General features: G+C 36.4%; 1 protein-coding gene across 1 annotated transcript in view; it reads right to left on the minus strand.

The window, feature by feature from the left end:
* beta4GalT7 (beta-1,4-galactosyltransferase 7) overlaps positions 1-27986 on the minus strand; it is a 108589-nt gene that overhangs the window by 60405 nt on the left and 20198 nt on the right. Inside the window, exons 3-4 of the mRNA XM_090392768.1 lie at positions 23680-23846; positions 3729-3954 (exon numbers count right to left, since the gene is read on the minus strand). Coding sequence (XP_090248894.1) covers positions 3729-3954; positions 23680-23846 — 393 coding nt within the window. The remainder of the gene's footprint in view (positions 1-3728; positions 3955-23679; positions 23847-27986) is intronic.

Below are 27986 nucleotides of genomic sequence, written 5' to 3' on the forward strand. Positions count from 1 at the left end.
ACTCAAGGTTAAATCCAGGTTTAACATTTTTATCCCATAAATCTGGTTCCCTATTTTTTCAGTCCCCAAACTGACATCCCACCTTAGATAACCCCCTCCATCTAGGTATTTCCCCAATTTTTTAGACTATCTCAAACTACCACCTTGCAATCAACCTTCTTATAAGTCCACTGTACACCATAATGTCGTTGCCTGAAATTAAATATATATTTAACCAATCCTAATGTGGCAGGAACCAAAAAATCATACAGAAGATACTATTTGATTAATCAAGATACAAAGCTATAAAACTAGAAATAAGTCCTTGACCACAGGCATTATGGCAAACATAATGCCTGTGGTCAAGGACTTAATCTACCTATATCTTTATCACTAAAATTATTTAATACTTTACTTCATCCAATCTCTGATGTAGCATCAATATAAAGGAGAAAAATTACTTATACCAAAAAACTGTAAGAGAACAACTGGCACAAAGTAGTATCTGTAATTAAAACTGCACAGATTCTGGGAAGAAGAGTTTTAAAGCTCTTAGGAACCTTTACTCATAGGACTTGTTCATGTTGTTTACTGTATTCTCAAACACTGATCTTTCTATGTTTATTCTGAAAATGTATAAGATGTCATCATTTTCGGTGTGTACCCTCCTGGGATGTATTAGATATTATGACAATAATATTTTATGATAAGTTTATTGATCAACAACAACATTATTCAATGCTCTAATATTTTCCAAGTTTGATTTTCTCTCTTCTGTTTAGGAGACCATACCATCGTAACTGGGCTCTTCTTGAGTTTTTGAATATTAATGATGTCAAATTCCTTCCTGATATCTTCAATTTTAATATGGTTCTGCCACTGGGACACTAGTTCTCTCTTCTATTTTTTCTCCAAATTCTCACATTTTGTGATCTATCTTTCATCATCTGTTATTTCTAACCAAATTCTCCAATCTTCATGTTAACTAGTTTGAATGGTTGTATACTGTTAATTGATTTCTATTTTATTTTCAGATAAATTTATTCAACTGGTTTCTCCAATCATACCAGCCTTACTTATATCTATTTCCAATTGTCTATCTTCACTAAAAATGGTGCCTAAAATGACTCAACTTTGCAACCTGTTGAAAACTAAGAATGCAGTTGATGTTTTCTATGTTCTTGCCTATTTTCATTTTCACAATCTTTTTTCTTTTACATTTTTATACTCAATTTGTCACGGTAATTATTTAATTTGGCTGAAAGACTTGAAGATTTATAGCAGATTTATCTATCTCTAGTAACAATTTAATGCAAGAGAGATATTATAATAAATTATCCAAGTCTGAGCAAACAACGTTTACGCCTGAAAATATCTTCAGGACTGGGGTAAGGTAGTACAACACCGGGAAACTCATAGCAAAGGTGGACCAAGCTAACATCACTCCTATCCCAGTATCTCCCATAATGCAAAACATCTCCTTGCAGATATGTATAATGTTATGCATCAAGGGAAGGGCCACTACCCAGACTAGTTTTGACCTTTACTGAGGTCTCTTCAGTGGGAGCCAGGCCCAGAAGTGGAGATACCATGCAGAAGCAATAGCGAGGTCATCTTTACCTATAGGAGTTGCCAAAAGTGTGCCACCTTTTTATTAAATTACTCTGGATTTAGAGAAAGATGTTGAAAGTTTATTTTTCCCAGACTAGTTTTGACCTTTACTGAGGTCTCTTCAGTGGGAGCCAGGCCCAGAAGTGGAGATACCATGCAGAAGCAATAGCGAGGTCATCTTTACCTATAGGAGTTGCCAAAAGGTGTGCCACCTTTTTATTAAATTACTCTGGATTTAGAGAAAGATGTTGAAAGTTTATTTTTCACTTGGTTAGACTATAATAAATTTAGTTTAATCCTTTATCCAAGTGTAAGCAAACAAAGTTTGCGCCTGAAAATATCTTCAGGACGGGGTTAGGCAGTACAACACCGGGCAACTCGTAGCAAAGGTGGACCAAGCTAACATCACTCCTATCCCAGAATCTCCCATAATGCAAAACACATCTCCTTGCGGATGGATATGTATAATGTTATGCATCAAGGGAAGGGCCACTACCCAGACTAGTTTCAACCTTTATTGAGGTCTCTTCAATAGGAGCCAGGCCCAGAAGTGGAGATACCAGGCAGAAGCAATAGCGACATGGTAGGAGTGATGTTAGCTTGGTACACCTTTGCTGCGAGTTGCCCAGTGTTGTACTACCTTACCCCAGTCCTGAAGATATTTACAGGTGCAAACTTTGTTTGCTCACACTTGGATAAAGGATTAAACTAAATTTATTATAGTCTAACCAAGTGAAAAATAAACTTTCAACATCTTTCTCTAAATCCAGAGTAATTTAATAAAAAGGTGGCACACCTTTTGGCAACTCCTATAGGTAAAGATGACCTCGCTATTGTTTCTGCGTGGTATCTCTACTTCTCCCACTGAAGAGACCTCAATAAAGGTCGAAACTAGTCTGGGTAGTGGCCCCTCCCTTGATGCATAACATTATACATATCTGCAAGGAGATGTGTTTCGCATTATGGGAGATTATTATTATTATTATTCGTGACACCTCCAAGGAGTCCGAAGACTCATCGCAGGAGGACACCTACAACTGTCTCAACCACTACACCGAACCTCTACTACAATCATCTCCATCAACGCCATCTACCGCCCACCTCCACCACAACTAGTATTTTTTGTCTGTAAATTGCAAAGGACCGATACTGGGATAGGAGTGATGTTAGCTTGGTCCACCTTAGCTATAAGTTGCCTGGTGTTGTACTACCTTACCCCAATCCTGAAGATATTTTCAGGCACAAACTTTGTTTGCTTACACTTGGATAAAGGATTAAACTAACTTTATTATAGTCTAACCAAGTGAAAAATAAACTTTCAACAAGAGAGATGCTTCTGCCATCATCTGTCAGCAACTTCTCAATTACCCCTCAAGCAACTAACCTCAGTTAACAGATCTTTGAATGAATTGGCATGTTGAATGACTCACTGAAGCACAATCTAATACCACATTACATTTCAATTAATTAATTAGAAAATCAATTTTCCAACATAGCCAGATAATTGAGAAATCACCGTATTTCAGATAAGTCTATTTCATTTCTTAACATAATTCACAATGGGTTTTACAGGTTTTGATGTGTATGCATTTCATACTAGAAATTAAAATCTGGTCATCAGTGTAAACTTCTTTAAATTACTTACATCTCATTCATATGAAACTGCTTTATGACAGAACAAACTTTTCTCCCTGCATGTGTTAAAATGCCTTTCTGTAGCATCCCATTTTCTCTGTGTTAGGTTCAATGGCATGTCATGGACAAGTAATTTCGCTTCTTTAAAACCTAATACTGCTTATGATAGGGAGATTAATCCTATTTGCTATTGTCAGCATGTTTGTATATTGTGTGTGTGTGTGCTTTTCTGGCTTGTTTTGAGGGATGAAAAATCCGAGTTCCTAGAAGAAAACATCTTGCGGCCTTTGTATGAGACAGGCTAACTCACCTTCAATTGAAAAGCCCTGATAAAGATGCTTTGCATCCTAGATGGATTCAAGTCCAGGTCTTTCCAACTGAAGGGCATCATGATATGACTGAGCTATAGAGGCTCTCTTCTGCAGCATCTCCTTCAATTAGTTAATTTAATCAAACCATTTTGTACCTTAATTATGATGATTTGACCATTAAACAATACTCACAAGTTCAAAATGCTGCCGAGTCAACATTAAAATTCCTCCAACAAAAGTTTTGTAGTGATATTTGGGATGAAGCTCTGGAGCAGCAACATGAAATGGACCATCAGATGGATAACGATAACTCAACTGCTGATTCAGAGGCAACAAATCAACATCATGCATTACTAAATAGTCACATTCCTCTTTGCTCAGAAGGTGGCCAATGTTGATAAGAGAACCACGGTTGAAGCTGGAAAAAACAAATCTAAAGTCCATTAAATCTGAATATGTGAAGGATTTATATTTCAACTAAATCATGAAATACTAGTTTGCAATTTGTTTTGAGGGTAGCTAATAAATGGAATAAAATTTTTTAATAAAGACTGATATCTATATGACAATAAATGGCATCACTGTGTGTCAGTCTTGGAAAAGATATTATCCAAAGACCCCATGGAGTCAAAGACTAGGAGGTCCTTTTGTCATACACACAGCTCATCATATCATGCCTGAAACACACTCAAACTCACTGCAGACACCACCCTCTCAGCTCTCAGGCAAGGCATTCCAATCATTCACAACTCTGCATGCAAAAAAACCTGCTTCTCACTACCCTGCTCACACCCTCCTTATACAGCTTCCAAGAATGACCTCTTGTTCTTTCCCAATCTCCCACCATTTTATGAAAAACTTCAACACTAATCCGATAACAATCCTTTACCAACTTATATGTCTCTAACATATCACCCTTCTTCCCCTATCTATCCCCTACTCTCTAAATTGCATCTTCTCAACCTTTCTTCATATTCAACATTTCAGAGATCAAAGGCAACAAAGAACATCTCGTCCTTTTGAAAAACAGGCGACCAAATCTGTGCACAGCAGTCCATGTATGGCCTAATCAGAGCCTTATACAATGGAACAAGAATTTCCTTACTTCTACAAGTCGGTGTCCTCTGCATCATTCCCAGAATTCGTTGTATTGTCCTCACAATTTTAGATCATTATCCACTATCACCCCAAGATCTCTTATTTCCTCCTCCAACAATATATCCCTACCAAGAGTAAATTCTACATCCCATCTTTGTTTCCCAAATTTTAAAACCTTACATTTTGCAACACTAAACTTACATCCCCATTCCCGCAATCTATTCAAGTCTTCTTGTAAGGCCACAACATCTTTTCTACTCTTCATAGTTCATTCTAGCTGTGCATCATCTGCAAACAACTGAATATCCCCATCCAAATCTTTGCCAATATCATTAACATACAGGTTAAACAGCAATAGCTCTAAAACAGATCACTGATGCATACTGCTAGTGACTTTCCTCTTCCGGGATACAGCTCCCCCACACACAACTTGCTGATGCCTATCAGATAACCAGTTCCCGATCCAATACACTAATCTAATATCCAATCCCATCTGCTCTAATTTGACTATCAACTTATCATGCAGTAATCTATCAAGGCAGATGCCAACTCACTGGCACATTCCTTCAGAATACGTGGTGATATATTATCAAGTCCCACAGCCTTATTAACATCAAGTTTGCTCAATTCCCCACAGACCTCTTGCTTTCTTACAACCAATCTCTCCTCCATATCATCAACTGCTCCCAATCTCTCCATGATGTCACATTTACAAGAATGAAAGCCCTTTATGAACTGTTCATAGAGTATATCTCAGTTTTTCTTATACCAATTTCTCTAATCAATATCATCCTTCCATAATCTTTTTTTGCTGGCTACATAATGAAAGAACTCCTAGGATCCTTTTTGGCTTCATTAGCTAATTGCTGCTCATACTTCACTTTTGCTTTCATTACCACCAATTTGCATTCCTTGCCTAGTCTTTGCAATCCTCATGGAATTGGTTATTACCACTTCTCTTACGCTGCCTCCATAATGCCCTTTTCTCTCTGTATTTTTCCTCATGATTATTCTCTTCATTCATCCATTTCATACCCCTACCTCATTTAACCTTCTGACCCTTGAAATACTTTAAACATTGCTTCAACTAGATAGTTCTTGAATATCCCTCAACCTGCATTGATCAATTTTCCAGCTAATTCCTTATTCCATGTTATACCTGCAAGCTGTCTTCTGAGCTCTTCATAATCACCAGCCTTGTAGTTCCACATATATCCTTTTCACACAGAGGTTTTCACACTGCTGGCAATCACACAGGTAATTGCTTCGTGGTCACTCTCACCAACTGGAGGGTGATTTGACACCTCATTTATAATTACATCCTCTGATGAGATGATCAAATCCATGACCCTCAATCCTTGTGTGCCTTCTGTTACATACTGTCTAAGGTAGTTGTCCCTCAAAAACTTAAGAAACTCATTTTCTTTACTTCCAGTTGCTATCTCATCATCCCAGTCTCTATTACCATAATTAAAATTGCCAATAATGATCACCCTTTTCTTATTTGCTTGGCTAATTTGATTATACATTTCATACTCACTACTATCCACATTACCAGGTCTATAACAACATCCAACAAAGTATTTCATTCTATTCACCTCTATCTCTCACACCATACTGCCTCAAAATCAGGCATTATTTCCCTCTTGCATCTCTACTTTGTATAGACATAACTCTTTCTCTATCATCAATAGCACCCCCCCCCTCCCTTTTTACCATTTCTATCCTCACGAAACACATCATACCCTTCCATCTCTATTCCACTATTCCTGTCAGGATGTCATCCTCATCCAACAATATCTCACTTACTCCAACAAATTTTGGGTGAACAGACTCAATTAATACAACCATTTCATTTGCCTTGATTCTTACACTTCTAGCATTTGTACACAAACACAGCAGCTTCGTGTATCTATAACTAGTTCCACTGATACCACTTATTTGATGTGACTTCTCCATGCTTAACTCAAGCTATTTCTTTTTCTCCTTATTCATCTTAGAACATTCTTCAAATTCAACTGTTTTCCCTTGATCCTAGGTCATCCCCTTCTCTTTTTTTGTCTAAACATGAATTCACATCCTCTTGGAGCAATCTACCTTTCTCACACTGTGTTCCTTTAACCACCCTGAGCCTCCCCATTTCCATGTCTGCCTCACCCCTGTTCTCTCATTCTCTATACGCATGCCACTTACTTGTTCATAACCACTCCTTCAATATCTCCTATCTTACCCTTCCATTCTTCCACATTGCTTCCCATTTGATCAGATTCATTCTCTGCACTCACTTCTCTACCTTCCAGCAGCAGTCTGTCCAAGAGACTAACACCAAAACTACTTATATGCAGTCCATTGCTCTTATACAATTCACTTCATCCTTCAAACTCATTCCACACATTAACAAACTGCACTCCTTTATCTTCGCACATTTCCACTAACATATCATTCATAATCCTTGCTCTCTGCCTCATCTCACCACTGTCATACTTAGGCAACACGTTTACTACCTTTTCTATCATACTATTATCTTTTATCTGTCTCAACAATATCCTGATATCCAATCTGACATGTTCCTTGTTTGCAGTCCAGTCATTTGTCTCTATTACAATTACCAACTCTTTTGCTCACTCACTTCTCATATCCAATGCCTCAATCATTCTATCAACAGTAAAACAAACTTTGTGCATCCACTCATCCAGCACACCTTTAATAATTGAATCACCATACAACAGCATTCATGAATCTTTTGTTACCTCTTTTATACCAATATTATTCGTTTTCATCATTTTTACTCTTCTGTACATATCTCGAATTCTCTTAACTTCATTATGCATCCATTTCATCTCTTGCCTCATCTTAACCAACTCAACATTCGAATCTTACATCACATTTTTGCTCTCATTCATTCTCTCAATTTTGTTGTCAGCCATACACGCTTGTTTGCAGTCAATGCCACTCGCCACCTTTTCTTTAACTGCACTTTGTTTTTTAACTTCCACTACATTCACATCACTTTTCTTTCTTACTATCGATTGTTAAGTTTATCAGATAGCTGTGTTCAAATCCTGACTGTGAATGCAAGAATTTTATCAGGCCTTTTTATGGAAAGGATTTAATTAGGTGGACTATGGATATGTTGGGACCCCCACCAAAAAAATAAAACGGATTTTTCTTCCTCCAAAATTAACCATTTTCCAAAAAATCACAAATAAACAAATAAATAGGGTGTTAGTCTTCAGCTAAACATAAGAATGTTAAATTCCACTTTGTCTACATCCAATTTTATGTTAATAGTCTAGCGTGGAAAGTAATTAACTATATTTATATATATATAATTTTATTTTGGTTTATTGCTTGGTTAGAATGTTCCAGATTTGTATACCATGATGGTGCAATGACTTCCACATGTTATGTTTCTCAAGGATTGAAGCTCAAATATAAAAAAGCTAAAATATTTACTATAAACATATAAAATATATATACAATAAATACAATTTATGTTAAATCATTCTCTTTATCTCTGAGGAGATCTGGCATTCATATTTTCTGTAGAATTTCAATTAGCAAAATTAATTTCAAACTATTTTATATACCTAACTTATTAATCAAAGAATAATTAAATGGCCATTCTAAGAATTTCAGAGTATGAAATTCTTAGAATTTCATACTCTGAAATTCTCAAGAAAAAAAAAAAAAAAAAAATATATATATATATATATTATTATTAAGAGAGACTTCCAGGGAGTCAGAGACTCTTCGAGGAAGGCTACCTACTACACACACCAGCTATCATACTTATTTTTGAATTCATTCACACTGCTTACACTCACAACATTCCAATCACACACCACCCTCTGAGAGAAAAATCTAGCCCTCATCCTCTTCTTAGTGCCCTTCATTCTCGGCTTCCAAGGATGCCCTCTTGCTCTTCCCCACCCTCCATAAATTGAAAAATTTCATCAATTGATATCCTGTATGACCCTTTCAGAAGTTTGTAAGTCTCAATCATATCACCCTTCTTTCTCCTGTATGTTAGTGTCTGCAGTCTACAAATTCTCAATCTATCTTCATAATCAGTATTTCACAATCCTGATATCATTTTTAACATTTTCTTTTGTACTCTCTCCAATATATCAGAATCACAACAGAAACCAGGAGATCAGACCTGTGCACAATAGTCCAGATGAGGATCAAGGCCTTATAAAGAGGCAAAATGACATCCTTATATTTACATGTGAATGTTCGTTTCGGCATTGCAATTATCTTTTGAGTTGTATTTGCATGCTTTGCAACATGGCCCCTGAACTTTAACTTCCTATCTACTAACACTCCAAAATCTCTAGCCTCATCAGTTTCTTCTAGCATAATCCCACCAATATAATATGACATTGGATATCTAATCATGTCGAAGTGAATGACTTTACATTTACTGATATTGAAAAGACACCCATTTTCCCATGCCCACAATTCTAGCCTATTCAAATCATTCTGAAAGTACTGCATATTGAATCAGCAGCAGTCTTGATTACCTACTTTTCTCTGCATCATCAGCAAATAGCTGTATGTCGCTTGTCAAATTCTTCCCAATATCATTAATGTACAGATTGAATAACAGTGGACCAAGCACTGATCCTTGTGGTACACCATTGGTTACCTTAAATCTTGCAGACTCGCATCCCCCATATACCATTTCTTGATATCGCTCAGTCAGCCATCATCTTATCCATGCTAATATTCTATAACCCAAACCCATTTTTTTCCAATTTATGCAACAGTCTACCATATTGTATTCTGTCAAAAGCCTTAGCAAATTCCAAAAGTATTACGGTGTATCCATTCCCTTTGTCTAGTTCAATGGTAACATTGTTATAGAATGTGAGCAAGTTGCTAAAACATGACCTTCCATTAGTAAACCCATGTTGTTCATTGCAAAGTAGAGATTCACTGTCAACCCATTTCTGAATGCGAGGCCTAACCATTTTTTCCAAAATCTTCACACCACTACTCCTGAGATACTAATTGGTCAATAGTTGGATACATTGGTCTTTGCACCACCCTTGTGCAATGGAATTACCATACATTCTTTCCATTCCTGCAGAACCTTCCCTGTTCTGGGACTCATATTAAACAGCCTGATCAAAGGAATGACCAGTTCAGCTGAACACTCTTTTAGCACACATGTTGATATTCCATCAGTCCCTATTGCTGAATTCTTATTCAATTTGTGCAACAGTTTTAATACCTTATCCTCATACACCTGCGTTTCTTCATCTAGTGAAGAGGTAACAGTGAGCTCAATCTTGCATACATCAGGTTAATAGCTTTTAACAAAATTGGCACTCATTAACTGAACAACCTCTTCTACATCTGTAACCCTCACACCATCTGGATTTAGAAGAGTTATTCTTTCATATTCATTCTTTCTTTTACTCGCAGCATACTGATAGAATTCTTGTGGGTTATGTTTAGTACGCCAAGGCAGTTTCTTTTCATACTCAGACTTTGCTTTCTGTACAACAGTTGTGACTATTCTAGCCTGATGCTGCTTATAATTTTCATAATGGACATCATCCTTATGCACATGGTATTCCTTCCACATCATCCGTTTCTTACGCATCTCTTGCTTAATAAGATTACACATCCATTTGACTCCTATCCTATTATTCTTCAAACTCTAGGGACACATTCTGATATTGCATCATTTAAGTATCGTTTAAATGCTTTCCATGCACTGCCGATATTCTTCCCATCCAGCAGCCGATCCCATTTCACTGAATTCAGTATACTCCTCAGTTGGTCATAATTTCCTGCTCTGTAGTTAAGCATGTAACCTTTTCTGAATGGAATATTCATAAACTTAGTCACTACTCAAGTGAGTACCACATGATCACTGTCACCAACTGGAGGCAGAATAATTAAGTCTTTAACTGAAATGCCCTCTGACACTATAATTAAATTAACACTCTTTGCCCTTGAGTTCCTTCTGTCTCACATGCTGCTTGAGGAAGATGTCCTGCAACAGCTCAATAAATGCATTTTCATTATCAAACTTCAAACTCATTGCCACATGAAATATTGTTAGTAGTAGTACTACGATCATAGGTCTGAACTCTAACTGGATTCAAGTCATCCGATATCATTAGCAGCATGCACCCCCCCCCCTTCCTCCTCCTCTCCTATCCTCTCCATCCTTCCTAAAAATACTGTATCCTTTACACTCAATACCAGTTAGTATATCTGATTCTGATAGCCAGGTCTCACTAATGCCTACAATCTGAGGTCGCAACATATTGACTAAGGCAACAAACTCTACCCCTTTATTTCTGATACTCCTAGAATTCATGTACAGACATAATAATCTACCTGTTTGTTCTTTTGTATACTTTTGTCTGCAATCTGCATAAATTTTTATAATTATTGATTTAATTAAATAATTACATCAATAAATGTCTTTCAGATTTTTTTTATGTAATTATTTGTCGATGTAAACTATAAATACATTATTTTCATTTTGCATCGATTTTAATGATTTTTACTTGGGAAAAAAAAATATTCAGAATTAATAGTTTTTAGCACAATTTCATACATAAAAAATTGATTGGCATAATTTATTTAAATTAATCTTAAATTAAATTATTTCAGTTTAAAAGCAAAAAAATCATAAATTAACAAGTAAAATAATATTAAATTACATACACTTACGTTTTAAAAATGTATTTTTTTGTTTAAATTTGTTTCACTATAAATTTACAATTCACTGTTCACAAATGAAAAAGATGAACCCAACACAGGAACACGCATTTTTTTACTGCAATAAAACACGTGTTCTATGATACCCTGCAATAGGCCAACCCATAATAAAATTTTAAGACAGACAAAGTGTTCCCAGAGTCGAGGGTGTAAGATGCCGGATTTACGTATAAGCTGAAAAAGCTACAGCTTAAGGCTTCGCAAACTGCCGGGGCATCAAATAAAAAAACAAAAAAATATAAAAATTGATAAAAAATATTCGTAGAAAAATCACTCAAATGAAGTCAGACATATTACAATGATAATTTCTAAATAATTTTAAATATACAAAATATAAGAAAAGAAGTTTTTTCCCTCTCAAAAACGTATTAATTAAAATTTTTATCTTTAATACCTAAATAATTTTTAATTAAATTTTAAAATCATTATTTAGAAAATAAATGCATACTTTATTATTTTTTTAATAAAAATTAAAAGACAATATATTTTCATATATTAAAAAGGTGTATATATTTAAAATTTTTCTGAGACCAGCTGATGTAATTTAAAACAGTAGGGGGGGCCTCAGCAAGTCTAAATCCGGCCCTGGTGTAAGATTACATATCTCAATCAATTTTACGGTTATAATTTGCGGAATTTTTTTAATCGATCCTTGGGGAAGGCCCAAGGTTTAGTTAGAGGATGACAGTTCAGAAAAGTGCGGGGAATGCATGTTTCCATGCCAGTGAGGATTACTTTGGTTACACATTTGGTGCATATGTGTGGGTTGGAAGACCAGAAACAATATTCCAACCATGGGAATGAGCACAGGCTGTCCCACTTGGCACTGTTATAATGCCAAACTACTCATGTGGGAGTGACTGTGTAAGAGTTGTTGCATGGGGGAGGAAATGCACTAGATTGTGGTTGGAATTACCCAGGAGGCTTACTACATTCACTGTGTATTTGGAAGGGTCATTGATAAGGAAGAGATCTAGGGTGTTCAGGTATTCTGGTTGGCATGTGAACAATTTGTGTAAGGTCGTTAGTGATGGCCAATGTTTCAGCATATCTGCCTGCAAGATCTGTGCAACTGGAGAAGGAAATATGAGATAACATGAAATCAGCAGAAAGTTCTGTAGTTTCAACTGACCATATGGGAGCTTCTTTTGCAGCATTTATTCCACCATCGTATTTTTTATCTTTCTTTCTTTTATTGTTTATATACTCATTCATTTAGTCTGTCATACCTCTCAAATTCCTCAGATCACATAAAAAAATAGATCATTTGACTAAACTAGTATATATCTTTTTCTAATAAGCAAGTTTCCTTAAACATACCTTTCATTAGTTTTGCTAAAGTAAGAATGAAGAATAATTGCTCTGGCAATAGTATATTTAACTTTAACTGAGCAATTAAAAAGGCACAAGAAAAAGATTTATGTGCAGATTCCATGGAACATACACCACTTGCTCCCTAATCTTAGTGCATAACATTCTCACTAATATATGAAATCTTCATACATTGTATTGTCCTTCAATATTAACTTCACAATACTGCCTTGAAGAGTAGACAGAGACAGATATAAAAATTTTTAAGGGGTCACCGAATTTAAGTCAATTTTTTTTTTTTTTTTTGTCTTCTTTCCAGCTCTTTTCTCTTGTTTACTAGTGTTCCTGTACATGGCTGCCATTACTACAACAATACTGTATACAGAATAGTGTATAGCAAAAGAACATTATCAGAGGTACTACTTTAAATCAATATGCAACCACATGTTATTTCTATGTAATTCTCTCAGGATTACATTATGGTAAGCAAACAGACTACTTAAAATACAATAAATTAAAGATGCCAAGAAATCATATTCCTGGTTTTATCCTTTATTCAAGTGTAAGCAAACAAAATGTGAAGTCACTTCACAACTGGGCTACTCATGAAGTGACTTCAGTGATGAGTAGCCCGGTCATGAAGTGACTTCACATGCAAACTTTGTTTGCTTACACTTGGATAAAGGATGAAACTAAGAATATAATTTCTTGGCATCTTTAAATTTATAGTATAACCAAGTAAAAAAAAAAACTTTCAACAAATATTAAAATACATTTGCTTCATCAGTTAATTTTCAGTATTCAGAGCACTTTTCTAAACATACAACAGGTTTATTAAAATAAATATAACAATATAGACAACAGAATCAACAAAGCTGGTATGGTAGGCAGTCAATTGAATAAATTCATAAGGAATAAGAGAGAAATTAGTCGGAACACTAAATTAGCTATATACAAGACAGTGTTCAAGCCATTTTTAACTTATGGGTCTGAGAGATGGGTTAGAAGTAAAACACTTGACCAAAGACTAGAGACTGCAGATATGAGAATCCTGAGAAAGATTAGAGGCATGAACAGATGGCATCAATGGCAATATCATATTAAAAATGAGGATATTAGGAAAGAACTTGACATTGTCAGCATCAAGGAATGCGTTAGCAGAGCTAATCTCAGGTGGTATGGTCACTTAAACAGAATGGGCGAGGAAAGATTAGCAAAACAAGTGTTCTCTGCCAAGTCGGCAGGAAAACGACCCAGAGCAAGGCCTAGATATAGGTGGATTGATACGGTACAAACTGCCTTAGACGATAGAAATATAAGATCTGATAATGTTGGAGTCTTGAAAAGTAACAGACTGATTTGGAGGAAGATTGTAGATAGGAAGTTAGTAATGATATAAATTTTTCATGCAGTACTATCATATCCTGTACACTCCTTGAGGGTACATGTCAGGAATTTGATGATGACAATATAACCCAACAGATTTTGAAAGTCATTGGACTTACATTATCAGAGGTACTAAAACTTATATAAAGAAGACTAGAAAAAAATTAATTACACTTAACAGATATTATCAGAACTTCACAACTAGTACATACAAAGTGACCAAAAAAAAACACATTAATTACTATGTATGTGTTGAAGCAATGCTAGTTGTGAAGTTCTGACTCTCAACAGTTAATGAAGATGATCAACAAAATTCTTAATACACCTCTGACAGCTAATTTACATAAACAGGATTACAGCATTAAAGTGGTGTTTTTGCTAATGTATAAGATCTCAGGGTTCCTGCATCCACCAAAAACCTCCACATCCTTCCATGAAACCCAGGCATTTATAAAATTTTGCTCTTGTGAACATTTGTATGTAGGCCAGATGAAAAGATGTGGAGTGATTTGCATGTCTCAATGTGTAAAAGACTTACTTCGAAAAAAAGATTAGCTTTCCATACAACAAATACAGGATACTAAGTAATTTTGAAACAGAAATGCTCTATATCCTTACACCATGTAATAAAAAACCAAGGCTTAATCCAACACCAAATTTTGTCTGCTTTTCTCAAAAATCTAACAACCACAGACCTGGGATATAGCATGCATTATGCCACAGAACTTGACAGCAACAACTACCATTGTTTCAACATGTACATAGTGTCACTTTGTTTGTATGTACCAGTTGAAGTTCTGATAATATCTAGTGTCCTTGGTAAATGTGGTGGTCGAGTTAAGCTAGTCTAGAAAACGTGTTTTTAAAGTTAAATATAGTGTGGCTTTTTGTCACAAATTGTGCTAAAATTGTGCATCGGTTAGAAACAAGTGTCCTTCAGTGGTATTATTGTTTAGAACTGTGTTGTATATATTGTGTTTTCACTGCCGTTTGTTTCACTATATCAACGTGTAAAGATGGCGTCCAACAAGAAACGTACGTCAGCGGCGCGCAGGACTTCTACTATTACACGAAAGGCTGGCTCAGCGTTAGATTTTTCGCAATGGATGCGTTGCGGAAACTGCTACATGTATGCACCGAAAAATGTGAAGGATCTGTGGTCGGTCTGGCAAAATGAAAAGAAAGAAAATGTCGACGTATGTGAGAAGTGTCGGGATAGGCTGGAGCGTTTAGGAATGGAAGCTGACATCGGGACCGTAGCGGAAGAACTTCGGCGGGAGTTTATGAAAATGAAAAATGACCTTCATCTTCTTCATGAGGAAGTGGAAGTGATCGGTAAGGAGATACTGGAAGTTAAAGCTGAGTTTAATGTGTTAAACAGAGAAATTAGGACTATAGAGATTACTTTAGCTGAAGTAACTAGAACAGGATTACATATGGGTGAGTCTTTGGTGAATGATTCAGTAATAAATAGTATGGGAGTGATTGGGAGTCAACATAATAAAACCACAAATGGCCAAGAAGAAATGAGAATAGTGAGAGTGGGGGGGGTAAGTAATAGAGAGTTGAGTAATGAAGCTGGGAGAGTCATGCTGAATAGTGTAGAGAATGAGTCCATGAGTGTGAACTTGAATGAAGTTAATAGTGGTAAAATATATGGTGATTCTATGATTAAGGGTATGGAGAGTGGTATGCATGAGGAGTGCTTGGCTGATGGTACAATAGAAAGAGTGGCTTTAGCAATAAAGAGAGGGCATGAAACAGACAAGATGATAGTTATGGTGGGTACGAATGACCTGAGAGGTAGTATAAATCGGGTAGGAAAAGATTTAAGAACATTATTAGATATTGTGAAGAGGAAAAGTGTCAATGGGAGAATAGTGTGTGTGCTGCCTCGTTTTGACAATTACGAGTTAAGTAGACGAGCAATGATAATGAATGATATGATTGCAAGAATGTGCAGAAAAAGAGGTCTGGAGTTTGTTGATGTTTGGAGTGTGTTTGAAGGAAAAAGGCAGTTGTATGCTAGAGATGGACTGCATCTTAACATGGAAGGACATAAGAGATTGAAGAAGTTATTGTTTTCTGAACAGGTTGAAGTTATTGGGCAGGGAAACTAATATTGAAAAGGTTGAGTGTAAGAGAGAGAAACTTTAGCACTGATTGTGAATTTATTGATCCTTATAGGCAGAATAAATTGCAGAAGAGAGGGGGAAAAAATCGGCATAGGACTACGGTAGTTAGTGACTTATATATCAGTTCTAAAGCCGGTACAAGATCTAGAGGGAATCTGCAATTTTTGTATACCAATGCTAGAAGCATTAGAAATAAGAGAGAAGAATTTTTGGCATTAGTCAGTGAAATCTCACCAAAAGTTGTAGGCATTAGTGAAACTTGGCTGTCAGCAGAAGATGTGGTCACTGGAATTGAATGTGATGGGTACAGTATTTTCAGGGAGGATAGAGAAGATAGAACAGGAGGAGGAGTACTGTTGATGATAGCTGATGTGTTGCAGCCAAAGAAAGTAGTATATCATGATGATAGACATGTGAATGAGAGTTCATTTGAGGCAGTCTGGTGCGAAATAGTGACCAACGCAACCAAATATACAGTTGGATGCTGCTATAGGCCAGGGAGTACAGGGGGAGATATTGAATTCATGCATCAGCAACTTAGTGCAATGAGTGAAGGCTTAGTGATTATTATGGGGGATTTTAATTATGGTGATATCAATTGGAAGGAGGAAATATCACGTAGCAAAAAGGAAATGGAGTTCATACATCTGCTACGAGATAATTACTTGAAACAGCACGTAACTGAAGGGACACGTGGTGTGAGAGTGTTGGACCTGGTTATTGGTTCAGAGGTTATGTGCATAAGTAAGGTGACCTCGTTACCTCCAGTTGGTGAAAGCGATCATGTGGTATTGACTTGGGAGGTTGCAAAATCTGTGGATTTTTCTATTAAGAAGGGGTATGTACGAAACTACAGGTTAGGCAATTATAACAAGCTTCGGAGTGAGCTTGCAGCCATCCCATGGCAGAACATATTGCAAGGGAAAGATGTTAGCAGTGCTTGGGATAAAATCAGTGGGTATCTGAGGAAAGCAATATCAGATTGTGTCCCCATGGTCAGGAGGTCAAACAAGGCAGGCATTAGATGGATGAGCAGTAGTATCAAGCTTGAACTACAAAAAAAGAAAATGTTATGGAGAATTTACAAGGAGAAGGGCGATCAGGACACCCATGAGCAGTACAAGGCTCAAGCTAGGAAGGTTACCAGCATAGTAAGAAAAGCTAAATCAGATTATGAGAAGACCTTAGCCAAAGAGATCAAGGGTAATCCCAAAGAGTTCTTCCGCTATGTGGCAAGTAAGAGGAAGAATGACTTCGGAAGGATAACCTTAGTGGGTGCTGATGGTATTGAGGTGACAAAATCAGATGTAATAGTCGAGTTACTGAGTGATCACTTCTCAAAAGTATCACCCAAGTGAGGATATCTCTATACCTATAGCAATACCTAATGTGAGAATTGAAGCTAAAGAATCAGAGGTATTAAATATATTGCGAAACTTAAATGCAAACACTGCGGTAGGCTTAGATGGAATATCAGCTCGGGTGTTGCGTGAATGTGCAAATGAATTGTCAACCCCTCTTACCTGGATATTTAATTTAAGTTTGAACTCTGGTATGGTCCCTAGGGAGTGGAAGTTAGGCAAAGTGGTTCCTTTGCATAAGGGTGGCTCTAAAACTGCAGTATTGAATTACAGACCAATCACCATCTCAGGAGTAGTGGTAAAAGTATTGGAAAAGTTGGTTAAAGACAAAATTCAAGAATGGGTGGATCAGGATATGATACTCTATAGAGGCCAACATGGTTTTGTTAAAGGTAGATCCTGCCTTAGCAATCTATTAACTATCCATAATAGAATAACATCAGAGTTGGACAAAGGAACTGGCTACACAGTGGTACTTCTGGATTTTGCTAAGGCTTTTGACAGGATACCCCATAGAACACTGTTACGCAAATTGGAGCAGATGGGAATGGATATTAAATTGGTGATATGGATAGGAGAATGGCTCAGGGAGAGATACCATAAGGTGGTGTATGGAGGAGCCGAGTCCAGAATGAGGCAGGTGACCAGTGGTGTGCCTCAGGGCTCTGTGCTTGGGCCAATGTTGTTTAATTTGTATATAAATGATATAGGAAACGGCTTAAAGGGAGATATTCAGTTGTTTGCTGATGATGCAAAGTTGTGTAGTGCAATAAAAAATCAAGCTGATGTTGAAAGTTTGCAGGAGGATTTAAATAAGCTGGTAAAATGGGCAAAAGAAAATGGATGTCAGTTCAATGTGGAAAAGTGTAAAGTCTTGCATTTTGGGATTAAAAGATTACCAGCTGTGTACTACATAGATGGAAAGGTACTCCAAGAGATTGATGAGGCTAGGGACTTAGGGGTATTGGTAGATAAGGAGATGAAGTTCAGAGGACACATTGCTAAGGTGTCCAAGATTGCACATAGGATTACTTGGTTGTTGAGGAACACACTGACATCCAGAGATAAAGAGGTTATTATTCCCCTTTATAAAGCATTGATACTTCCACATTTGGATTACTGTGCTCAGGTCTGGTCACCTGGATTCCTTGGAGATGAGGAGGCTGTGGAGAGGGTTCAGAGAAGAGTGACCAAGTTGGTGAGTGATATAAAAAAATGCTCCCTACATTGATAGATTGAGAGCTTGTGGATTGCAGAGATTGGCTGATAGGCGAAGAAGAGGGGATATGATAGAAACATTCAAATTACTAAAAGGTTTTTATAGGATTGATGCAGGGGAAATGTTTCAGCTGTGTGATAGTGATGGAAGAACAAGAGGTCATCTCTGGAAATTAAAGAAGAGTGTGGTTAACAAAGGTGTCAGAACAAGGTTTTTTGCCTGGAGGGTGGTGAATGAGTGGAATTCATTGCCTGACTTTGTTGTGAGCTCTTCATCTGTAAATGAATTCAAGAAGAGATATGACGGATATTGTTTTGCTAGTTTGGGTCTCCCGCAATGAGTCTACTGACTCCATGGAGATACCCGTAAAAAAAAAAAAAAAAAAAAAAAAAAAAAAAAAAAAAAAAAAAAAAAAAATTCTAGTCTTTTTTATGTAAGTTTTAGTATCCCTTATGATGAAAGTCCAATGACTTATGGAATTTGTTCAGTTATATTGTTTATTTTAATAAACCTGTTATATATTTAGAAACATGTGGGCTCAATATCGAAAATTAACTGAAGAAATGCTAAACCCTAGAGATATTCATATATTTGTTTCACCACTTGCTTAACCACATGGCAAGTGCAATAACACTAAGGCATTCATGTTAACATATACACACACAAACTAAGAGTGTGTGTGTGTGTGTGTGTGTGAGTGTGTGAATGGAGATGTTGTCAACATCTTCATTCTCTCTCTCATCAGAAGAGCACTCCTTCCTACTTTTCCAACAAAATAAAAATTTGGAATATAGTAATTTCCATTTTGAAATCTTTTTAATTTATTGACCTCACACAAGAGAGACTACAAGACCTACAACATAACACAACAGTGATGTGTGTGTAATGTGGTTAAGAAGAAAGAAGAAAACAGGTTTCCTGAAAAGTTAGAAGTTAGGTGTTGTGTTCACAAAAAGATAAGAGTTTGGTTCAATATGTTTAGAATTAGAATGAGTTTGGATGTTGACAGTGACTACTTTTGTTCTTCTATGATTAGAGGAAAGCAGAGGAAGACAGCTCAGTAAAGCGATGCCCATGAAAGTATCCATTAAAAACAATGCAGAAACATAGCACTTATGAGAAAGCAATTGAAATTGGTGTGTGTGTGTGGGAGGGGGAAATCACCTATTAAGCAAACTGCCCTCTTCTGTATACAACTAAGAATCCTTAGAGAAGTTGCGGGTGTATCATCCCAAATTTGAAAACAATATTCCAAGGTCAGTTGGATTAGGGTTTTATAGTCGAGCAAGAAGAATACAGAATTTAATTTTATTGGAGCCTGAAGAGGTTATAGATGTAATATGCTTATGCCAGATATGGAATGTGAAAATCAGTTCAAGAAGAGAAACTGAATGAAAATCTGAACATTGTCAAGAGTAAGAAGTGGCCAGGACACCAATGAAATTGTGTGTCAACAATGAAGTGACAACAATGAAATTCACTAATTATCTTCATAAAACTTGAACATGATGAGGAGACAAGTGTTGCAGACACTACTTATGGAAGACCTTAAAGCTTGAATCATTTGAGTATTACAGGGTGTTTCTTGAATGAAGAAGAGGAAGAGAGAGTACTGTCATCAGCAAAACCTATGAATAGGATTTGGAGTGAGATCACTGATGTATAAGAGCATGGATGAGAGCACAGAAATTCAGGATAATCCAGCATTAATAAATCTAATACCACTATGATGCATAATAACAATCAGAGAGGAAGCTGACAACTTAATCACAAAGGACAGGAGGGAGATAATAAGATGGTAGCTTGTTGAGAAGGCTCAATGACGGAATCAAATACCTTGGAAATATCAACAGCGATCACAGGCATACTCAAAATCTTTCCATGGCTTGTGTCCAAAGGTGGATAAAGTAAGTGAGGAGGTATACTCTAGAATGACAATAGCAAAATCCACATTGGTGATCACTAACTGATGGATCATGAAGTAGTGAAGAGCTCATTACTGAAGATCTTCTCTATCAATTTTCAGAGTACTGAGGAAACAACAATGGGATAATAATTTCATGGTTGACTTTTGTCTCCTTTTTTAAGAACAAACATGATAAGGATTGCCTCCATGCTATTGGGTAGATTTCAGACTAATATAACTAAGATAGCTAACACAGAATGGGTGTTAATTCTTGAGGAGGGATATGTGGAGGGATATGATATGGACCATGAGAGGTATTAGTAACACTGCTAACGAGGATTTTTCTGATGTTATTTTGAAAAAAAGATCAGAGAGGATATGCTGTGAAGAGTTTGTGATACTGAAGATGATTTTCCTTAGTTATCTAAGGAAAGTCAAGAGTTGAAGGAAAAGCCTAATGACAAAAAAAGATCTGCTTTATCTTTGGGTGATGTTACTATGATACAAGGATGTGAGAGAGGGAAACAAGGAAGGACAGAGGTTATTTGTGCAAGCCTTAGTGAGGAAATAGAAGGCTTGAATAGCAGATGAGAAGGAAGAAAAGATGTTACATTTATTACAAAGCCTGCTTTGGATTTGTTTTGGACTGCAGTATAGACAGAATGAGAAAGTGGAGTTTGACTTAATCCCATTTTCTGCTTTTCTGATTCATATACCTGTACTGACCAAATAACCAAAATAATCCTCACTGGAATGAAGATACCTTCATTTCCCCAATGTAAACCCTCCTCCTTTATCTAATCCTGGTTCTCTAAAAAATGTGCCTTTGCAGTTGATAATAAAAAAAATATAGACATGCTGCATTTTTATCAGGTACCAAATTTTTATTTGGCAAAGCCACATTTTTAGAAAGCCAAGACTTGGATAGAGGTCAAGGATTTGCAATGGAGTGGTGAATGCTCTCACTCCAGTGAGGATTATTTTCATTATTTGGTCAAAACGGGCATTCGAACCAGGAGGGGTGGAAAGAGTAAAGAAAGAGTAATAAAACTATTTTTATTATTATTTGGACTATCATAGATAACCCAACTCTTGGCACCATTGTAGTTTCATAAGATAAGAAGCTCAGATTAGCTGGGGGGGGGGGATGACCTGAAGAAGATGTAGATAAGATTATTGGTTCAAGTTGCCTAGAGGAGAGCAATCTGCAGTGTATTTGGAAGGAGAGGTTGTTAAGAAAAGGTCCAGAGTGTTGGAGCAAAGATAATGATTATCAGATATTCTGGTTGGTAAGTTCACTATTTGTGTTAGATCATGACAGAAAGTAAATGATTCAGCTTCCCTTTGAGCTTGACACGTGAAGTTATAGAGGGGGGGGGGAACCAGTTTGTATTATGAATGTAAAAGTCTTCTGGAAGATGAGCTCACAGTTTGAGTAATTAATCTCTATGAAAGCAACTTTTAGAGATATGTAGTCAAAAAAAGAGCAGTATGATTGTATGAATTAGGAGAATGTAAAGGCAGTGAATGAAAGCTATAAAGTGAGAAGCCAGAGCAAATCATAAATCATTTGTCGGCCTGGTTGGCCAAGTAGTTAGCATATCTGCTCTCAAACCAACAGGCTGCAGCTTTGAATCCTACTGTGGGTACGGATGTTTGATTGCTGTTAGGTGGGAGATGAAATTCAAAGCTTTTTGTGAGACCACTGCTCTGCTTATTAGAGGCTTGAAAAAGTTCCATGTTTGGTGTCCAGGACATGGTTTCTGGACCATGTAAAAAATAAATTAAAAAAAAATTAAATTGATAAAAAAATCCTTAGCTTACTCACGGTACAAATGTACTGTAGATCTGCATATAAACTTTTGTGGGTGGGAGTCACAAAAAAAGTTAAATAACCTTTGAAAAATGCTTGATTCAACAAAAACACACATTTTTCTCTTTTTATGGAAGGCATTATACAAGACTGAGTTAGACTGCAGTCAGAAAAGAAAGCAACCAGAATAATGAACATGGCATCATCCGTAACTAGAAAATGTGTGCGCACCAAGTTCAGATTCCAGTTATTTTTTCGGGTACCTCCTCATATAGGTAATGATCTACTTGTTCAATTTCATCATTTTGATTCTGATTATTTCTGGTTGGACATAGCTACAACAAAAACTTGGGTCTTCTATAGGCCAGCTGTTTTACTAGCAATTTGTAGTTCATAGATACAAGTCTGTAATTCATGTGCAGTAAAGATATACATATATATATATATATATATCTAAAGGATAGCTATGCTGTCTGCAAAGCATAAATGGCTTAAATATCTTCCATTTATCTTCAGTTCTTTTTCTTCCTGATCAAGAAGTCTGAATATTTCTTCTAGGCATGCTGTGAATAGTTTTAGAGATATTGTTTCACCTCATCTTATACCTTTCTGTATTTCCACAGTAGAGATGTTTCCAATGAAATGAATTGCTGCCGCTGCATTAGTGTATGCTGATTTAATGATTCTGACATATGGCTCCTCCACTTGCTGGTTTCATAATGCTTTAAGTATTGCACAAGTTTTTACTGGATCAAAGGCATTCTCATAATCAATAAACTCAAAACATAATAGTAGTTGATATTCATTACACCATTCAATAATCTGTTGTACAACTAGACTATGGTCCATTGTACTAAAGCCACTTCAAAAGACTGCCTGTTCCTTTGGTTGTGCTAGATCTAGAGTCACAAATAGCTTATGAGTATGAGCCAAGACTTTTGTAAACACTTTGTAAATCACTGATAGCAGACTGAAGGATCATTAGTTCATCAAGTTTTCTACTTCACTTTATTTGTGTATCAGATTTAGGGTAGCCATTTTCCATGGTCTTGGTACATTATTTATATATATATATATATATACACCACATATTAAACTTAAAGCTCCAATAAACGTTTTATAAAAAAGATAAAAATGAGAAAAATTATGTTAATAAATCACACTTACCGTAGGTGATCGACTTGATTTATTATAAATATTTTGTGGCGTATTCTTTGTTTATTTAAGAAATCATGAAGATAAGGAGCAAAATGCAATAATTCATCAAATCGATCTCTAAATGGAACAATCACTGCAAGTTTATGTACTCCCCAGTCCAAATCATCTCCAGGGTTCTAAATGAAATGATATGAATTTCATTAACTTACAACCAAAAAAGTCATCCTAATTTCTTATGAACTATGTTGAAATAAGTACTGGAGACACTTCATTTTGGAATGAAACTTACAAATGTACATCACAGGCAAACCAATTAGTCCTAGGGTTGATTGTACATTTGTATTATACTATCAATAACATGGAAAAGAACTTAGACTTTGAAAGATGTGTAAGACAGGATACCACATCAATAGGAGAGTATCATTTCAACCATGAAGTTGGCCTGTTTGGCTGAATGAATATTATACCCATTCTTCAATCAACCAGTTGTGTGTTCAGATCCCACATGAACATGGACATTTGTAAAAGTCTGCTCTGGACAAGCCTGTATAGCTCCTTAAGGTTATAAGGCTCATCTTACAAAAATGCACAACAGATTTACACCAATAAATCAAAGGGTTGTATGGAAATAATAGCAGTTTGAAAATGTGCAAGCAAGACTTAAAGAAACATGTACAACTGTGTGTGTGTGGGGGGGGGGAGTATTTGATGCAATAAAGAATTACAATTTCCCACACTTTAGGTAACAGATAGTTCAAAATCTATCATTGTGATTGAGTTGATGTAACAATGCTTCAGAACCTTCTTTGAATAGATATTCCTTGTAAAAATGCTTTGATGAAGTCATTTAGAAATGTCCCAATGACTAGTGTGTTAAGCTGTGTGAGCATGAAACTTGATAAACATCATGTAAAGACAAGGGAAAGTTTATCTTTAAAAGTAGTAATTTTGTAGATTCTGCTGATAGGTTTGAAAGTAGCAGTTAGATGGAACTTTTTGAGAAATGAAAAAAAGAAAAAATTATTTTTTGAGTCCCTTTAGGACTGAAGCCATTGAAGAAAACTGTTTAACAGCCGATTTCATGTTGAAGAAGTACTTCAGAAAAACAGGTGCTGAAGCTCTTGTTTAGTAGGATCCTGATCATGTCCAATAAACAAACTACTTTTTAACAAGTTTGCTAAGCAAATTCATTGGTACCACTGAAACAGTTTGTTATAAGGGATGGTTTGCAATGTTATGGTAGGAGTTTTCAGTGTCATAAGTACAATCGTAATTATAGCAATATTGCTGCAGTGAGTGTTAAGAAGTAGTGAGAGGGATGATATGCAGGGGTAAAATGTACACAACACCTAAAGATGGGTTCGTGATACAGCAGGAGATAACCATACGAACACCAATGTTTCATAATGAATACGAATGCCAAGGAATGGTAATACTTCTTGTAATTCTTTCTCACCTAAAGATGGGTTCGTGATACAGCAGGAGATAACCATACGAACACCAATGTTTCATAATGAATACGAATGCCAAGGAATGGTAATACTTCTTGTAATTCTTTCTCCAAGGCATACTTAATCGTCAAATGGAAGCGGTTGACTGTTTGAAGTAAGTGTGGATTTCGATAAGTGCATTTTCAAATGGCAAAATGTCATCAAGGTAGTGCCAAGTCCATCAAAACTGAGGAAGAACAGAACAAACATTCTTTCTAAATGTTCGAAATAGTTCTAAAATATCTCTAAGGATAAATAGTGTGTCAGCCAATTTGTAGGATATTTGTAGAGAAGATGGTATTCCACAGCATAATAGGTAGAATATGCATGGCACACTTTGCTATCAGGTAGTTATTTAAAGAGAGCATCAATTTTTTTTTTTTTGAATTTGGACTTTTACAAGCTGAATACAAAAACACAGACTCCATCTTCAATCTCAAGTCTATAAGACTGCTGTAACCTCACTTCAGCCACAATTATATTTGGATCTCAGGGGCAACACCATTTCTTCAACAAAATAGTCATTATTTGGGGATGCACACTGAAGTGTATGTTTAATTCTGTTTCTGATATTAATACAGTGATACTTAGTCAAGCTGTTAAGTTTTGTTTACATTTCTCTTGAAGAGTTCCATGAGTGCATGAGACCAAGGGTTGCTTGAAGAAAGCAGTATCAGACTATATATCCAGAATTGGGAAAATAAATCAGATCAGGGTTAGATGGATAAATGGCATCATTAAACAGAAGTTGCAGAGTTTGGAGGAAATAAAGAAAAAGTTGATCAGCAAGTCCATGAGAAGTTAAATGCCACAGGCAAGAAGGGTGACCAGTATGGTAAGGAAGGTCAGAGCTAATTATGAGAGGAAGTTAGCCAATAAGGCTAAAAGAAATCCAAAAGTATTATTTCAGTAGGTGGCAAGTAAAGGGAAGAATAACTAAGGAAAGATGACTTTAATGAATGTTGGTGGTAGATGGAAGCAAATGAAATACACTATACTGACAAAAGTATTTGGACACTTAGTTGTAGTAAAAAAAAAAAAAAAAAAAAAAAAAAACCATTTTAATTACATTTCTAGTACTGAGTTGGACCACTTTAGGACTGAATGACAGCCACTACCCTTTGGGGAATGCTTTTAACCAATTTCTGATATATTACAACAGGAATATTCTTCTATTTTTCGCACAAAGCTATCCCCCATTGCTGATGACAGCTGTTGATCCGAAGCGAATTCAGTGTTCTAATTCATCCCAAAGACGTTCGATGGGATTGAGGTCTGGACTCTGAGACAGCCATCCAAAACTTCAATGCTGTTTTGTGGAAACCAGTCTCTGACACACAGTGCAGTATGGCATGGAGCATTGTCATGCTGAAACATTCAAGAGTCACTGCCGAAGTAATTACACATCATTAGAAGCATGAAGTTGTCTAGCATGTTGAGGTAGCCATCAGACGTCATAGTTTTGAGCACATACATGGATGTTTGTACAATGGACCAAGCTCATCCAACTGAAACATCCCCATACCATCACTGAGCTTCCACCAAACTTGATAGTTGGAATGATGCAATCTTGCTGGAATTGTTTCCTGGATAATCGCCAGATCCAAACACAACCATCAGAATGAAATATTTGGAAGCAATTCATTACTCCGCAAAACTATTTTCCAATCTCGTATGGTCCAAGAATGGTGAAAGACACCAGTCTAAATGTCGTTTGGCATTGAAGGGGTGATGTCTGGTTTGTTTGCAGCAGCTCTGCCATAGTAACCTAAGGCATGCAACTCTCTGCTGACAATGTCCCTGCAGCATTTTCCAGGTTGACTGTGAGGTCTGTTGCTGATGATGACATGTGGGATGCTAGAACATTCAGAGACAGAGCTCATCAATCTCAGTCAGCGAGTGTCAGTGGCCTCCCAGGGTATTTTCCTGCTGTGGTAGCACCGTCAATTTTCCATCTACAAATGACATAAATAATGGTGGATTTCGGTATACTGATATGGGTAGAAACGTCACAAACAGAAAGACCACTGATGTGACACCGAACTACCATTGCATATTGGAAGTCTGTTAGTCAGATGAATGTGGCATCTTGCCACTGAGTACAGTACAAAACATGCAGCACATCCCACCTTTTACTACCAGACTTACGCAGACACTCACTGAATATTTGCATGTGGAAGGATCAGAAATTTGCATGGCATGTAAGGTGCCAAAATTTTGTAATCAGTGTACTTCAGGTACTCAGTGATCACTTTGCAAGTGTGTACCATCCAGGTGAAGATATTCCAGTGCCAGATGACACTGACTAATAGAAGAATAGAGGTAAGTAAACCTGAGATGCTTCAGATATTGATAAGCATGTATTACAAGAACATGCAAGGGAACTAGCACCTCCTCTGACCAAGTTGTTTGAGTTTTAATATGGTGCTAAGGAAGTGGAATGAATTGCAGGGCACAATAGTTCCATGTATAAAGACAGATGTTTCAAATTATAGGCTAATCAATATAAATGAAGAAAAGCACTTAAAATGTTTCAACTCGGCAATGAACCACATTATGAGGAAGGATAATAAATATTCAGTATTGTTTTATTTGGCAAATGTACATTCTTGAGCAGAGTTTCTACTTCTTTTACACGATGCAATACCAAGGCAAGTGACACGTATTACCTATCACTGTAATTATTTCTTTTTTTCTTTAATAAGGTTCACTGCTGAGCTGAATTTATGTTTTGCATAATAAAGTTCTTCGCATGAATTCTTACAAAAAGTCTGAAGTATATTTTTATAATTATATTTGTAGAAAAAGTACCAGAATTGTCTAACT

Source organism: Typopeltis vanoorti, chromosome 5 (genome assembly GCF_054136105.1).
Source record: "Typopeltis vanoorti isolate ZY-2024b chromosome 5, IOZ_Tvanoo_1.0, whole genome shotgun sequence".
NCBI classification, from domain to species: Eukaryota; Metazoa; Arthropoda; class Arachnida; order Uropygi; family Thelyphonidae; genus Typopeltis; species Typopeltis vanoorti.